Source organism: Denticeps clupeoides, chromosome 17 (genome assembly GCF_900700375.1).
Source record: "Denticeps clupeoides chromosome 17, fDenClu1.1, whole genome shotgun sequence".
In the NCBI taxonomy this organism is placed as follows: Eukaryota; Metazoa; Chordata; class Actinopteri; order Clupeiformes; family Denticipitidae; genus Denticeps; species Denticeps clupeoides.
This window is the reverse complement of record NC_041723.1, coordinates 17065273-17081259: the sequence shown is the minus strand read 5'-3', so window position 1 is coordinate 17081259 and position 15987 is coordinate 17065273. Positions and strand designations below refer to the sequence as shown.

Below are 15987 nucleotides of genomic sequence, written 5' to 3'. Positions count from 1 at the left end.
ATGTGGTCCCCGTGATCAAGGTACCTTGCCCACAAACTGCCTTTCATTGCTGCCCACTGCTCACTAAGGGTTTAAAGGCAGAGGACACTTTTCATTGTGTCAACGTGTGTTGTGCTATGTATCACTTTAAGTACAACTTAATTAAAACATGTTCAAACACTAAATCATTGCTGTACGTTATTTTAAATTGTTGCTTTTGAAGATGAAAATAAAATGAAAGTAAACTAAAGATATAGTCTGGTCACATGAACATCCAAGACACTATGCAACAGGTTGTAATTTTTAGTTTCTGGTATGAGTAAACCTGTGCATTTTATAAGACATTTTATAAGGGCAAGGGCCACAAGTAACATTTGGACTTCAACATGCCATTGAACATTGATCACTGAGTAACTAACATGAACACTGCAAGTATAGTGCAATATATACTTCACTAACCACTAACCAGTACTATAATCTCCAACCAAACCTCTGAGGTAGGTGGGTGACAAAGCATGTCAACATCCATATGAATGCAGCACCCACAGCAGAACATTGCCAAAGCATCACACTGCCACCAGCTTGCCTGATGCCATATCATTCTCAGGTAAGTGATGCACACAAACAAAAGCATCTATAAAAAAAGCATTCAAGTCACCATTGAAGGTGTGTTCAACAGTGCACAGAGGTCAGCATGATCACACTGAATGTTGAGGATGATTGCAGACCATGAGCTTTCCACCTCTATAATACAATAACTTAGCATGACCATCATAAAATCCCTCTTAGAGCCACAATTTGTTGAGTTAAGGAGTTAAGGAAAGTCACTCTCTAAGCCCGGCAGAGTGGACGAGACGCGTCCAAATAACCACCAACTCCTCATTTGGCAAGAGCAGGTGACTGCATTGAATGAGACAACTTGGCAAATCAACTTGGAAAGAAACCCACTAGATGTGACAGAGAATTCAGCTTCTTCCAGCACACAAGACTACCTTCCCTTTTATTTCCAGGAGCCTGAGCACACAAGTTGGCCAAATGGAATAAAAGTGACAGCTGAACACTGTGCACTCTAGATCTAAGAAGCAGATTATAACCAGCAGCACCTACAGTGTAATGGTTTTTATAAGCAATATGAAACCAGTATCTGTAAACTTACACAGCATTATAATAATATAATAATATAATATTAGAATATAATACAGTGCTGCCCAAACCTTTCCTTTGCCTTAAAATTCCACTGGGATTTACATTGAATTACATGGGGCTCTCAAAATGTCATTAATAAATATTTAATGCACCTGTGTTTTTTTTTTTACTTCCTCTATGTTGACGCATCTTTAGCATTTCCATCATTCTCAAATGGAGCTGCACAGCTGCCGATTCACTCAAACTCAGGTGCAACCCACCTGCATTGTCTCTGCGACGTGCCTGGGTCTGGACACGTCTTTTTTCAGCCAAAATATTTAGATGCACGCAGGACCATGTGACATATTGCTTTTAAGATGCCTGCAGCACGTTGGGAACCGGTAGCTTAGCAAGATGTAAAAATGTTGATGGAGTATCCTGCTGGGACAGGCAGGGCTGCAGAGGAGCAGTCCGGTCAAATGAGCATCACTTCAATTTTCTCACATCGGCCCAGCACAGCCACCGCCCCAGGGTAGGGCTAGAGCCCCAGTGTGTGTTGGAGCGAGAGAGAGACATTTAGAAGGAGATGGGAGAAAACTGAAAACTGTGCCAAAAAAATTACAAAACGTTGTGATTCTGATGCTCCTTCACACAGCATCACCATTATAGAAAGATGATGGCTTTATAAAACATACTCAATTCTTGTATTGTACACTCAAACAACCAATTGCCAAGGAAGTCACTCATTATCCATACCCGTTTAATTCATTTTCCACTAGCTACCTCATAAAAAAAACATAAATGAATTTGTTTCAGTTACCTATTTCTCAACAATATGGCGTTAAGAGTCAACATTTGCACATTTCTGATGGGTTTTGTCCTTTTGACAGACCAAACCTTGTCACTGTTCTGTACAACAAAATAATCCTGTGAATGTATTGCTCTCAGAAGTGTATGGTTGCCATAGACTTGACAAGTCATTTTGCAAATGAAATCATTAAATCAGTTCTTCATAGTTTTGGATGTATTTTATTGTAATCCAGTGCTGACCAGAGGAGAATGGGTTCCCCTTGCTGAGTCTTGGTTCCTCTCAAGGTTTTCTTCCAGTTAGAGGGAGCTTTGTCCTTGCCACTGTTGCCTCTGCCTTGCTCAACTGGGGCTTTGAGCACTGTTCTATTTGTTAAGCGCTTTGTGACGATGTACAGTGTAAAAAGCGGCATATAAATAGATACTGATTGATTGATTGTTGGAGTTAATCACACTTCTCTATTCATTGTACTTTTTATTCTTCTCTGTCTTTAATAATCCTTACAGGGTCACCAAGAGGTCCCAAGAAAATGGTTGTCAGATTTATCACTTGCTGGTCTCAGACGGACTGATCATTAATGCACGCTCCCTTCTTCCATGGCAGACTACTTGACTAAAACCAATAGCACCCTGTGTATTACCAATAACAAAGTAAAATTGCAATGTACAAAGTCACAAAAAATTGCTTTCTACAAAACTAGAAATGAATATTCAATGAATATTTTTTGTTGGTGTGTTGTTATTTCTGGCATTTTTATCGGTGAGTTCAAAAAGGGAGAAGCCCAGTGATTGACAGATTCTGTTTCTTTCTTGTTTTATTCGTTTATTTTTGTAAATCCTAAAACGTTAAACTAGAGGCTGGGTCCCCAACACCTCCACTGTTTACATTTACAGCATTTACCAGATGCTCTTATCCAGAGCGACTTACAATCAGGGTTAAGTGTCTTGCTCAGGGACACAATGGTAGTAAGTGGGATTAGAACCTAGGTCTTCTGGTTCATAGTCGAGTGTGTTACCCACTAGGCCTCTACCACCCACTGTTGTCAGCTTCAGCACCGGGATGGTGCAGGGGTGCGTGCTCAGCCCCGCTCCTCTGTACCCACTACACATACGGGGTGGTAGTAGCCTAGTGGGTAACACACTTGCCTATGAACCAGAAGACCCGGGTTCAAATCCCGCTTACTACCATTGTGTCCCTGAGCAAGACACTTAACCCTAAGTTGCTCCAGGGGGACTGTCCCCTGTAACTACTGGTTGTAAGTCGCTCTGGATAAGGGCGTCTGATAAATGCCTTAAATGTAAATGTAATATGACTGCATCCCCTCACACCCCAGCAACATGATCATCAAATTCGCACATGACACGACACTTGTTGGACTTGGGCAAAGAAGGTGAGCTGGCATACAGGGAGGAGGCTGTGGTGCAGGAGTGGTGCAGGGTCAACAACCTGCTCCTAAACACCACAAAAATGTATGGTTAGTCACCCCACCTAGTATCAAAGATATAAACTTGACCCCTTCAACCAAGGGTTTTGGGATATTCCCCTGACTGCTTCCCTGGTAAAGACTCTGCTCTCCAGGGGTACTTTCAGTCCTCAGATCGTGAACTCCAGTGTGATACGCCTGGTGAGAACCCGTAACGAACCAAAAGAAGACCAAACGTGATCACTTGATTTGAGAACTTTGGGTAAATTTCAATGTGACAGTTCCTTATGATTAATGCACACCACATCCTCTGTACGCTTGTTATGTGCTTTTGATATCTCCAGTCCATCAGCCATATTGTTTTCAAGATCTAACCGCACTACATCATCAAAATGCATGCTTTACATAAACTGATGAATGCAGGTAATATAATATAAAACAGCCAACCCGCGTAAATTTAATTCCATCATGTCTGTCCACACACAGTCCACAACAGCGGATCTGCTTCCTGTATTTACTTTGATTGTTCCCATTCCAATACATCGGCCAATACATCAGCAGACCAATTTGTGGCAGAAGGTTTGCTGGTTTGAATTCCACTCCGCCAAGAGCCACTGAGCAAATCACTGTCTCCACACACTTTTCATGGCTGCCCCCTGCTCACCAAGGGTGATGAGTTAAAAGCAGAGGACACATTTCTTTCACTTTCTGAGAAAAAGTTCTTGAGTTATTTGAAGCAAAGCATTTTGGTTAACTTGGATTTTGCCCTGTGTGAAAGGAAACTGAACCAAGAGGAGAATAATACAATGTTCAAAAGTCGGACCAAGATTCAGACCGAAGCATTATGCTCAAAAGGTGTTGCATGTTGTTTACTGAACCACCGAGGTGCCCAGTGATTTTAATATTCCTTTATATACATTGCTTAAATAATTAATCAACATATGAATGATCGGCAGAACTTGTCACTGACAGGAAAAGTGGTTGCCCCTCCCATTTCAGGACTTGCTGCAGTTGGTCAGGTCGAGGTTCAAGAATGTTACGTCATCAGACAGGACACACTGCCTGGAAGCCACCACCCTCACACTTCTACTGTCTTTTCACTTGGTGATGCAAAATGTGGTTTTCAGTTCATTATGCAGGTCTCCCCAATGACAGGAATTTTATGTTGAGGTCAAACGTGAAGCACTTTTATTTTACAAAAGTAAGAATGTTTAATATTGTGAAATAGTTCTTTGCATGAAATCCACATATTATTTACCTGTAAATGGTTTATGTTCTTTTTCCCCACCCACTCCATAACCACACAGTGGTAAATCACAAAGTTAATATTTAGGTGAGTAAATACATTTATAATGGAAAACATTCAGTAGAATTCAGAAGAATTAAAATGGAAAAAAAAATTAAAATCGGAAATTAAAACGGATTTCATAGGGCCATGCAGAGATTATTACTAGGTGACATTGTATCCAATGAAGAGTGTGATAACTATGGACAATGCAGCCTACTGCTTTCTAAAGGCCGGTGAAGGGATTATATTCAGTGCCAGTGGCCTCTGGTTAATTCAGTTGACAGGCACTTTGAAAAGTAAGGCCGTGTCCTGCATACTCAGCTCTGCTCGGTCACGGAGAGAGAAAACATTTCTCTAGACATTGGCTTCCCCATGTTCCTCTGTGTTAAGCAAGCATAACGCCAGACAAATGGGTCTGAGAAATGAATGGAAGGATTTCACATTATTTCATATGGAAGATACTGCGCACCTCCTGTAACTATCTAGTTAGATTTACAAAGAATGGCATAAACTATGTAGGACTATGCATAAGAGACTAGGTGTAGTACTATTTTACATATTCTACTGGATAGTACTTAACACCAGGCACAAAAATAAAAGCCCTGTGTCATTTCAGAATTTTTGTATTTATTAAGTATTAACCTTGTCAATAATAAACACTGCACACCTTACAATCCAGTTGAGTGCAGACCACTTCATATCGGTCAGTGGGACACACTGGAGCCCCACACATATGGATTTAGACATGCCTGGTTTACACCAAAAAGTATACAGTGGAAGCCAATTATCAGTCAGATGTTACATTTCTGTGCTCAAAATATTGTGCTTGAACAGCAATTAAATAAACCAAACACTATAATTCTAACCAACTACCTTCAAAATGAATACCGCCTCATTTGTTATATGTAGTTCCAAAATTAAAAAAATCATTACTGATATGGTTTCATCTACTAATAAGACTCTCTATTGATTTTTTAATATTTTTTTTTAAGAGTCTCTCTTAAAACACACATGAAAGCATTTCAACATCCACAGGCAATACCATCAACTGAACCCTCAACTATGTCTGACAGCAGTGGTGGTGAGGAACATTTCCCAGTGGCCTGGCCTGCCATGACTATTCAGATCGCCAAGTGTCAGCAAACACAGCAAATAATGAGTCGCAGCCACTGGACTGAATTTGTGTCCCAGTCTGTATAAAATATGCTGTTCCAGATTATAAACGGTATCTGAACAGTGATTGACAGAGGCTGTCCAATCAGCATACTGCATGATCTGAATGCTAGAGTCAAATCAAAAGCATCTGAACAATGACAGGGACATGGTCCTCACAAAGTGGCTCCAAAGTGAAGGTGGGCTCACCCGTTTCTGGTCACTCAGCGCATGTGTCACCATCCTCCTCCTCGAGGGTCGTGGCTGCTGTCGATGGCTGTCTTTGTTGTAATCTCACCGTGCCACGCCTGTAAAGTTCCAGGTCAAAAATTCCTTCAGGTAGCAGATAAAATCACAGACCGGGTCAACTTTTAAGTTTAAGTGTAAGTAACTGAAGTGTAAGTATAGGAACAAGGTTAGCTGATACTCAAGTATTCTGAGAGGTCTTCTTCTTGGATGTGCACTGCCTGTCCAGAAAAAAAGCCACCACCTGGATTTAACAAAGCATATGGGTATGAGCAGCCCATTCTTACACAACCATGTCAGAAGACACACCCTGTGGTCGTGAAAAGGATGCTAACCAATTTCAGAAGTGGGGAAATTATTAGCATAAAAGAAGATTACTGAGTCTACTAAAATTGGGTAAAACTCCATCTTCACGGAAGAAATCAGGTCAAGAAAAATCTTGAATGATCATGATCAGTGATCACCAAAAAGTAGAATTGTTAAAAATCAACAACTGAACTTTAAGAAAACCACTGATTAGTGATGTTAATTAGAAAAAAGGTTTCAATGTGCTGGGAAGCGTGAAAGATTCGACTGTGGAGCAGTGGAAGAAGGTCATGTGGTCTGATGAGTCCAGATTTCTCCTGTTCCAGTGTGATGGTGCATCAGGGTAAGAATGAAATGATCTGGGGTTGCAGTTGGTCAGGTTCACAACATTATGTCCCAAAAGAAGGTCAGCTGACTACCTGAATCTGATGATCAGGTAATTCCATCAGTGAATTTCTTCTACTCTGATGTAACAGCCATATTCCAAAATGACAATGGCAGGATACATCAGGCTTACATTGTGAATCCAGACCTTAACCCCACTGAGAATATTTGTAATGTGTTGGGGGAAAAAAACTGCACCACTGAACGACCGATCCCATCATCTGTACAAGAGTTGTCAAATACTTCATGCAACTCTGGACAGAAACAGAAGCTCATATGAACAATGCCACAGAAAATGCATGCCATAATCAAGGCTAAAGGCTGTCAGACAAAAACATATTGTTGTAAGAGTGTGTGCCATTTTTTAAAAGGCAACGTATTAGAATCCCTGCTTCATGATGGTTCAGGTCATAATGTCCAGTGACGTCACACGTTACAATTTAGGCGTAAATGCATCGTATAACACACAAGTATCATCTAAAAGCAAGAAGTAATCTGCAGTTCGAAACAAAATAACACAACATCTCAAGGTTAAATATGGTTTAATAACAATAACAACGAGAACGTGGTGTTACCATCTAAAAATAAATTTCCTCACAAAAGTTGCCAAAGAAAAGTGGTGAAAAGTTCAGCGACTAACATGTTTTATAGCAGCGTGTGGATATTATAATTCTGCCTAAATTGAAAAATGCTTCTGTGTAAAAATCATCAGGACCCTACTCACCCCGGACAGCCAGCCCTCCTCTTCAAACCAGGCGACGCAGGAGCCAAGAAGGGACCCGGCTGCATGTACGCCGCCCCTGACGTCACTCTCACGTCACGTGCACGCTCAGCCACAACAGGCGACAAGTTATTCAGGCTAATGCGAATGGAATGGTTTTTTTTTTTACTGATTTATAGTAACACGTGTTTATATACATTATTACAATGTTAATGTTTTGGTCTGACTGGAGTGAGTTATTTTCAATTACGGTAACTGCTAGTCAGTTAGCTGACGAGATCTCACTGTAAAATAGACTAGGTTTGTCAACCGGCCCGAACTGTCCGGGACATCCCGAAATATGGGTGATTCGTCCCTTTCGGGGAAGCTCCCATATTCCAATCACAGCCTCGTCGGCCAATAATAGACTACTGTAAGCATCCATATAGATCCTGCTATATGGAGCGCTGATTACACAAAAACTACAGATCCCATAATGCAGTGCTTCAGTTGCCTTGCCGAACCGGATCTTTACACTGCAGCTGACTCTGTACAGGACATTTACAGCATTTATCAGACGCCCTTATCCAGAGCGACTTACAATCGGTAGGTTGGAGCGTCTCCCTGGAGCAATCTCCAGCAACTCAACTGTAAAACTCCTGAAGTTTGCAGATGACACCTGGAGCAATTTAGGGTTAGGTGTCTTGCTCAGGGACTCGAACCCGGGAGTGGGATTCGAACCCGGGTCTTCTGGTTCATAGGCGAGTGTGTTACCCACTAGGCTACTACCACCCTCAGGAGCAGCTGCTCTGCAAGAAACTCCCTCATTTTGTGGCTGAGAAACTTGTTGCACTTTATATCATTGCCCGCCATGCCCTGCCCTGCAGCCTATGAGGTTGGAAAGAATGCAACACCATTTAGATGGCCATTTTAAAAATGCTGTAATTTTTTAAGCAAATATAAAGTGGATTAATACAATATGACTAGGGTGACTTCATAATTAATGTTCGACTATGCACTGGACTATGTTAAAGCACACAAAAAAAAAAGAACACGGTTAGTCAAACATCTTTAAGACAGTTTGCAAAGTTTTCCCCATGACACAGTTATCTTACAGGCAGAAATAATACTGCAAGTTCTTGTGAAGTTACTGTGTAAACAACGAACTGGCCATGGCTTTTCTGTTCCAGTTCATGTACAAAGGAATATAACAGGCAACATTCATCATGTGAAATGTGAACTGGAGGAATGCTGGCAATAACAGCGGACTGCCTTTTAATCAGTGTGAACACCTCTCAAAGGTGGAACTCAAATTTTTTGGAAATGTGCTAAAAAGACAAGAAGCAGCACATGCAGCTTGCGTCCCATTTCCTGTGTTGGTGGAATTTGATGCCTCAGATAAGAAGATTACACTGAGGGTGTCAAGAAGCTAATATGAGTTTGTAGTAAACATCTCAAACTACAGACAATAAATAATTAAAAGTTAAGTAATTGTCATTGTGAAACACTGCAGCACAACACATGATGACACAATGAAATGTTTCCTCTGCATACTGTTGTTGTTCTGACTCCGCATAATTTATGTTCTAGTCAGAATGAGTTAAAAACAATTTAATCTGTGAATTGCATAGAGAAGAATGGTCTATTAAACTGTTTTGACCTCACCACAAATTATACAAAAGACCTCTGATCATTGGTCAAGGATGCACTCCAGGGTGTGACCTATCGTGGAGATAAATGTAGGGCTGATATCCAGAAGTGTTGTTCTCCTCCTGTCTAAGCCCTGCCTCATGTGAGCACTCGCTCCAACCTGCCACAGATGACTTCTCAGGGCTCAAGTTTGAAGACTTGGATTGTCGTAGTCATTCACTTATGACAGGGAGTGATTACCAGTGGCAACCATATATATATCAAGGTTCCAATCATCTCAGGGCCACGTCAATGTTTTTAAAGTGAGATGGTAAGTGACTATGAGAACGTTTCAATGCTTGTTCCAACTCATTGCCTCCAGGGGGCGCAAAAGCACAACAAGCTTATCCAGGCCTCCACTTTCTGCTGGGTTAGGCAATAAACATGCTTGTTTCCAACTGTAGCCCAGTGAACAAAAACCTGTGGTGCATCAAGGCTTTGTGCCCTGTTTAAACACATGCTGAGTATTTCATGAGTGAGGCACCTTAACAGCCTTGTCAATCTGTGTAAACCTGCTTCACATTAAGCTTTAGGTTAATTTAGTGACTTTCCTGAAAAGCAAATAATGCCAAAAATGGATGCATGCAATTGGTTTAAAAATAAATGAAATACCAATAATCTAACCCTAACAAAATCAAAGAGGATCCGTCAAATCTCTGGCACTAATCTGCACGAATGAACTACATTCAAAGCATTTGGGCAGCGCAGTGGGTTGTACATTGTATGATTGAATGATTTCAAAAATAGAAAAAGCATTCTAATGCTTTACTTTTCATCCCAACAACATGTTCCATTACTGAACGTCTGCTCTGCATGTTACCATAGAAACAACCAACGGATTTTAATTAAAGTGGGGTTGGAAAGGGGCGCTTGATGCCATTCCAAGACAAGTGTGAGAACACATCATGTGCTGCACCATGCATACATCACTGTCCAGTTGCTGAGAGGATGAATATGGAAGGATATTTATGCCCTCCTTTAGCCAGCTTAGGTTTGGATCACCTTTATACGCAGATACAAATAAGGAATGTGTGGGTTGCCACAGTTACATGGAACGTTGTTTATTTCATAGACGAAATCCTGTGGAGGAAAGCACATTGGTTTCCTGTGCCGAAGAGCCATCTGTAAACCACACCAAACACAAGACTTGACGTCAGCCTGTGCTCGATGTGTTTCAATGAATGCCGTTCATTCACCATACAGTCATCAGCCAATGATAGACAAAAACAAGATGTAAAAATTGTGTTCCATTATGTGCCTTTTATAGCATTATGGAGTAAAACCACATTTCTTGTGTATTTGTTTCTCTTTGGCTGATTTTAACTTATCTTGATACATGTTGACAGTTGGATTTAACATCTGTTGTTACTAAATGAGTGGTTAAACATGTTTTAAAAGACATACATTTAAATCCATCTTACAAAATGTGTAAACTACTATTGTACTTGAATATAAATTTGGTTTTGAATAAAATGGTCGAACAGACTATTCCAAGTCAGATGACTCTTTGTTTTATGTATGATTAGGGTTATGTATAAGAAAATTTTATTTGCTCAGGTCAAAAGTACATGTTGGCAGCAGACATGTAACCTTTAGAAATGTCATCTTATGTGCCAGACTGAACTCCCCACACACTTTTTGTGTTTAAAAGGTCAAGGTGTCCTACTTTTTCTTCAGATGTCCAAAACTGTCTGATGTTCTACCCACATCTGGGCACATGCAGGAAAATTAAAGCAAATTCAATGTAAATTACCCAGTTATAATTTGCACTCAGATCATCACTCATCTGCATTTTTATTCAACTGAGCAAAAAATGAACAACCCTTGTTCATAGGGGGTTTGTAATATTCATGTAATGTTGGAACATAATATAATTATCACAGCAGTGCCCACAGTTCCGAACACTGACGATGATTAAAAAAAATCTTTGTATACTAATTTCTGGCATGAATTCACAAACAGGCAAGAAATTTCCAAATGAAGTCACACACATGTAAAACTGTAACACATTAAATCTATCTGAGGTAGAAAAATCTAAGTACAGGGTACAGTGACTGGCAGGACAGTGGGTGAGAGTAGCCCCCTCAGTGACCAAGTATGTCTGATGAAGTCATGAAGACTTCCCACTGCTACAGGAACAGATGGGCGTGTGGTACCAATCACCATGGTTAGATCTGAAATGATTGTAGAACATATTGTACTCTCCTGAAATTAAACAACAAAATTCACATTTTAAAATGTACACTTTAAATGCATATCCATAAAATAGACGTTAAAATACATAAAATAGACGTTAAAAGTTATTTGTCCTGTATTCATGACTGTGTTGTGAGATGTACAATGATAGATCATGAGTCATATTCTGACGGGAACCCTAGAGCATTACAGTTAAAATCATAATGAAGGGGAGGATTTTGTGATTCACAATATAGACAAAGGAAAGGGGACTTATGCTTCCCACTTCTAACATGCTTCCATTGTCAGAGAATCTCACAGGTTCTTTGTCTGGCAACCGCTGTACCGTGCTGTCAGAAACCGTTGTTTTTTTCCCTCCGTCACGTTCCATTTACTCTCAGGAAACTCAACCATTGTGAAAGCCCTCCAGCTCTATCACTCTCTCTCTCTATAGATGCCTGCAGAATGTAACCCTCTTGCACAACCCCCCCACACACACATACGTTTCCGAGGCTGTGGAACATTGTGTAATGTAAATGTCATCAGCATATATCAGACCTTTCGCTGTGTGCAAGGAGTCAGAAGACCTAACCTCCACTCACAGGCAGCCCCTGGGTGAGGACACCCTTACTTTAGGCTGGGGAAACATGAGACTGAGGTCAAAACATCCGCAGCACAGCTCATCTCCAGGTATGGTCCTCTCACATATCATATCTCACAGATGTATGCGGGAAACGTGGGAAATTACACAATGTCACACTGTCCAATGTTACACAGGCTTTAAATGAACGTGAGTTTAATGCATTTTATATATTAGGCACATCAATTACATTTTATCATGTTTCATTTGATTTGTTAGAATGATTTGTTTCTACATTTTTAGACTCATCATGGCACCGTGGCTTCTGCATTAAACAGTTAAAGACCAGCTCACAACCCTGTTACCTGACGGCCGGGAGGTCTACGGACCAAGGAAGGACAAACGTGCATAGATTCCAGGCCTGTCTGATGTTCCGGCTGAAGGTAAAAAGAATGCGCTTGTAGCATTTGCATGTGGAACGATAGCACACATTTGAAATGTGACCCACTTATAAACCGTCAAACATTCATATCAGTGAATATATAGATGTATAGTTTAAAATTGCTACATATGCTACAGGTAGTAGCCATTAGATATCCTGGTGTTTTGTGACTGTTTTGTGTGACGCTTGTGACCCACTGGCTATGTTTAATGGGCTCTGGGCTGATGAGATGCCACAAACTGAAGGTACAGACTGTGATAGTAAAATTTGGCTCTTGCCTCCGGCCGGCTCTGGGCAGATAAACTTAAACAATGGCATTTTTGAGGCGACTATGCGCGTCGGGTGACGATAGCTGGAAAATAGGCAAATCAGCCTGCCGGCACAGGTCTGCCGGCTACTATTTGGCTGAATGCTGAGCTTGACGGTGCCTGACTCAAGCCCTGGCCTTTTCCCGCCTGTTTGTTCGTCCAGGATCGTGTGAAGATGGCCCTAACTGACAGCACAGAGGACAGGCTGAAAGATCTGGCCTTGAAGTGGTTCACGGAGACACAGGCTCCCCTCATCCTCCACAACGGCAACTTTCCCGAATGGTTCCAGGGCTTCATCTCCAGAAAGTAAGACATTATCGCTGGTACGATGGTAGTAGAAACCTAGCAGCTTACTTGCCTATCAAGGTTTAAAATCTGACTTACTACCATGTGCCTGAGAAAGACATGTGACCCTGGGTTGTTACAGAGCGACTGTCCTTGTAATGAGTGTCTGGAAGTCACTGAATGAAATGTAACGTAATACTGCCTTCAGCTCGTGTGAATGGTCAGTGAGTATTAACTGACAGATGAAGTTCAAGTTCAAGCGAAGGACGCTGGCATTATAACAATACGTAATTATCGGGCAAACATTTGGCTAGTCTGTATCGATAAATATAACCATATAACTGATCCACAGCAGTTTTTATTTGTTCATGCATTTCCTGGTGTAATTACAGAACGCGCTCTAGCAGCGGGGACCTAAATTATTCATTGAATCAGCCGCAGTAGAACTCTGCTGTAAAACACAGCTACTCCCATTTGAGAATTCTGCCAGTTTTATGCATTGAAAGTTACACTTTAGAACGTAGGGAAGAAGCTGGCTATCAGAATGAATGATGAATGATGGTCGAGGTAGAAGGAAAAGCTATTTTTGGGCTTTTTGATTTCCATGGTTCTCGCCCTAACAGGGACGCAGAAGATCACCTGCGAGATAAAGAGCTCGGCTGTTTCCTCATCCGCCTGAGCGAAAAAGCGGTCGGATACATTCTCTCCTACAAGTGAGTCACAGTCACCTAACATTAATTTTTGGTGGTCAAATTCAGAAAAAAATGATTAATTTATGAATGAGGAATTTTTTTTTTTCCCCCAGGGGTCGCGACCGTTGTCGCCACTTTGTCATCAACCAGAGCAAGGATGGACAGTTTTTTATAACCGGGGATACAGAGATGCATGACACCCTGACTAGCCTGGTGGAGTATTACCAGAAAAGCCCCATCGAGCCCTTCGGGGAGTTCCTGTCAAGCTCATGCTTCGAGGTGAGCTCTCGATCTCATCTAATAATAAAACCACCATTGGCTATGGCACAATTAACAATTAAAGGCCTTTTTGCTTTGAAATTCAGTCTTTGAACAGTGAGATCTACGATGTTATCCAGCGCCCAGGACTCTGTGTGAATGCTATGAAGGGCAAGTGGGACAGCCGCAAAAACCCGTCCCCGCCTCCTGAGACACTACCTGTCTTACCGTCCAAGAGCAGCAGAAAACCACAGCCGATCTCCCAGTCTCAGGTAACAGAGTCACTTTTGGCTAATGGTAACATATCTTAATGGTGATAATTCTTTGACTTAATGCATGAATGTATGAATGGTGCAGGCTGCTCCTCCTGTGCCAAGGCGTGGTATACCTGCAAAGACCTTTTCCATGGAGGGTGAGAAGCCCCAGCAGGAGAGGACATGCTACGCCCTGCTGGAGCAGCCCAAACCCAGTCAAAGAACACAGCAGCCGGAGGATGACCACAGAGGTTCTCAGTCACAGACCACACCCAACATTGTCTACTCTGAGCTCTGCCTCATGGACGGCAGGAGCAAGTCTCTGCCTCTGCTGGATGAGACGGGTGTGGAGTCTTACCGGCTGGGCGTGGCCTCTCCGAGTCCGCCAGGCATCTCCCCTAACCAGGCGCTCAGAGCCGGACACACGCGGTCACTGCTGGGCCCGAGGTTCTCTGACACAAAGCAAACAGCTCCTGGGATGGCGAGCAGCCACAGCCTGGAGAAACTCTGCAACAACCACCTCTACCACTTGGCCGGAGCATCTTCCAGCCTTGCGCGCACTGAGTGGGCCCTTCCAAACAGCCTCATCCCGGACAACACTTACGAACAGATCCCTGACTCGGAACACAACTGCATGAGTGAAGGGCATTCAATCTACAGTAACACATACGAGTCCCTGGAGGAACTGAAATCCGGGAAATCTGCATCCGCCGCCACCAAGGTGAGGAATCAGAAGGAACGTCTTCAAGCCATTAAAATAACTGAATGAAAACAATCTTTCTGGCTTTCTGATACTTTACTGATTGCAGCGTCTATTGCACAAAAATATTCAAATGAGCTGCACAGTGGCAGAAATCCAGAGAGAAAGACTAGTTTGTTATTAACTGTGATATGTGAGATATAATAACTGACTTCGTGTTTTTGTCTTCCCCAGTCTGATAAATGGAGCTGGCGCTTCGCAGAACACAAGAAAAAATAGGAAAGGGTGCCCACACACCAGTAGAGTTACACTAACACAGCCATTCGTCCTGCAACACATAAAGTAGATTTATTACATGTGGCACTCTGTACGAAAGGGGTGATATTAGTAGGAATGTGCCTTGATTTTTATGAATATTTTATTAACTGTGAACTCAATGCATTTCTAACTTTTATCCGTGTTCATGTTACTAACACTGCAATTTTGTCTTTTTGTATTTATTTGATGAAAATAAAAATAAATATTTTTTTTACATTTCAAGTGGCATATTTTTGTGGGGTTTTTTTGCAACAAAAAATTAGGAGAGCTTTCATATTCTAATATTTATATTAAATATGTATGTATTTAAGTATTTATTTATTGTGCTCATTTTTGGGGTGTTTATCAGCCCAGTAATAAAGTGGTAGGATGTTAGTATCACCTTTTCACCGTCCCCACACACTGCTCCCCGGGCGCCTTTCGTGGGTGCCCACTGCTCACTAAGGTTAAAAGCAGAGGACACATTTTGCTGTGTCACCGTCTGCTGTGCTGTGTTTCACAATGACTATTGCTTCACTTTCAATCTCTATCATCAGAGAAAATGACTTTACCCTATTCCTCAGCAGTCCAATCCCTGTACTTTTTACAGAATATCAGTCTGTCTTTGATGTTTTTCTTGGAGAGATGTAGCTTCTTTGCTGCCGTTCTTTACACCAGGACATCCTCCAAAAGTCTCTACCTCACTGTGTGTGTGCAGATGCACTGACACCTGCCTGCTGCCATTCATGAGCAAGCTCTGCACTGGTGGCCCCCTGATCCCGCGGCTGTATCACCTCTAGGAGACGATTATGACGCTTGCTGGACTTCCTTGGGCGCCCTGAAGCCTTCTTCACAACACTTGAACCTCTTTAGGTGCAATCTATCCTTGCCTGTCA

At 41.8% G+C, this 15987-nt stretch overlaps 2 protein-coding genes across 7 annotated transcripts in view; one reads left to right on the top strand and one right to left on the bottom strand.

The window, feature by feature from the left end:
• The window catches only part of LOC114766573 (neuron navigator 2-like), an 84240-nt gene extending 76766 nt beyond the window's left edge, over window positions 1-7474 (bottom strand). For all 5 annotated transcript variants that reach the window (XM_028957445.1, XM_028957446.1, XM_028957450.1 and 2 more), the window contains exons 1-2: window positions 7436-7474; window positions 5986-6265 (exon numbers count right to left, since the gene is read on the bottom strand). In XM_028957445.1, coding sequence (XP_028813278.1) covers window positions 5986-6018 — 33 coding nt within the window. In that variant the 5' untranslated portion in view covers window positions 6019-6265; window positions 7436-7474. The remainder of the gene's footprint in view (window positions 1-5985; window positions 6266-7435) is intronic.
• A 4322-nt stretch (window positions 7475-11796) lies between these two features.
• Window positions 11797-15333, top strand: sh2d7 (SH2 domain containing 7). 2 transcript variants are annotated; one of them, XM_028958886.1, is made up of 8 exons: window positions 11797-11965; window positions 12159-12298; window positions 12769-12911; window positions 13514-13603; window positions 13696-13861; window positions 13948-14112; window positions 14198-14815; window positions 15029-15333. In XM_028958886.1, the coding sequence occupies exons 1-8, from the start codon at window positions 11812-11814 to the stop codon at window positions 15071-15073; spliced, it is 1521 nt and encodes a 506-aa protein (XP_028814719.1). In that variant the 5' UTR covers window positions 11797-11811; the 3' UTR covers window positions 15074-15333. The 2 variants fall into 2 exon arrangements, with proteins under 2 accessions (XP_028814719.1, XP_028814718.1); XM_028958885.1 differs by having other exon boundaries at window positions 14198-15124.
• Window positions 15334-15987: the final 654 nt, after the last annotated feature.

Excerpts from the sequence above, each read along its gene's own strand:
- sh2d7 (XM_028958885.1), top strand. The coding sequence starts at position 11,812 with ATGTCATCAGCATATATCAGACCTTTCGCTGTGTGCAAGGAGTCAGAA. Across the intron at positions 13,604-13,695 it reads GGATACATTCTCTCCTACAA|GGGTCGCGACCGTTGTCGCC; the intron begins GTGAGTCACAGT and ends TTTTTCCCCCAG. Across the intron at positions 14,113-14,197 it reads AGCCGATCTCCCAGTCTCAG|GCTGCTCCTCCTGTGCCAAG; the intron begins GTAACAGAGTCA and ends TGAATGGTGCAG.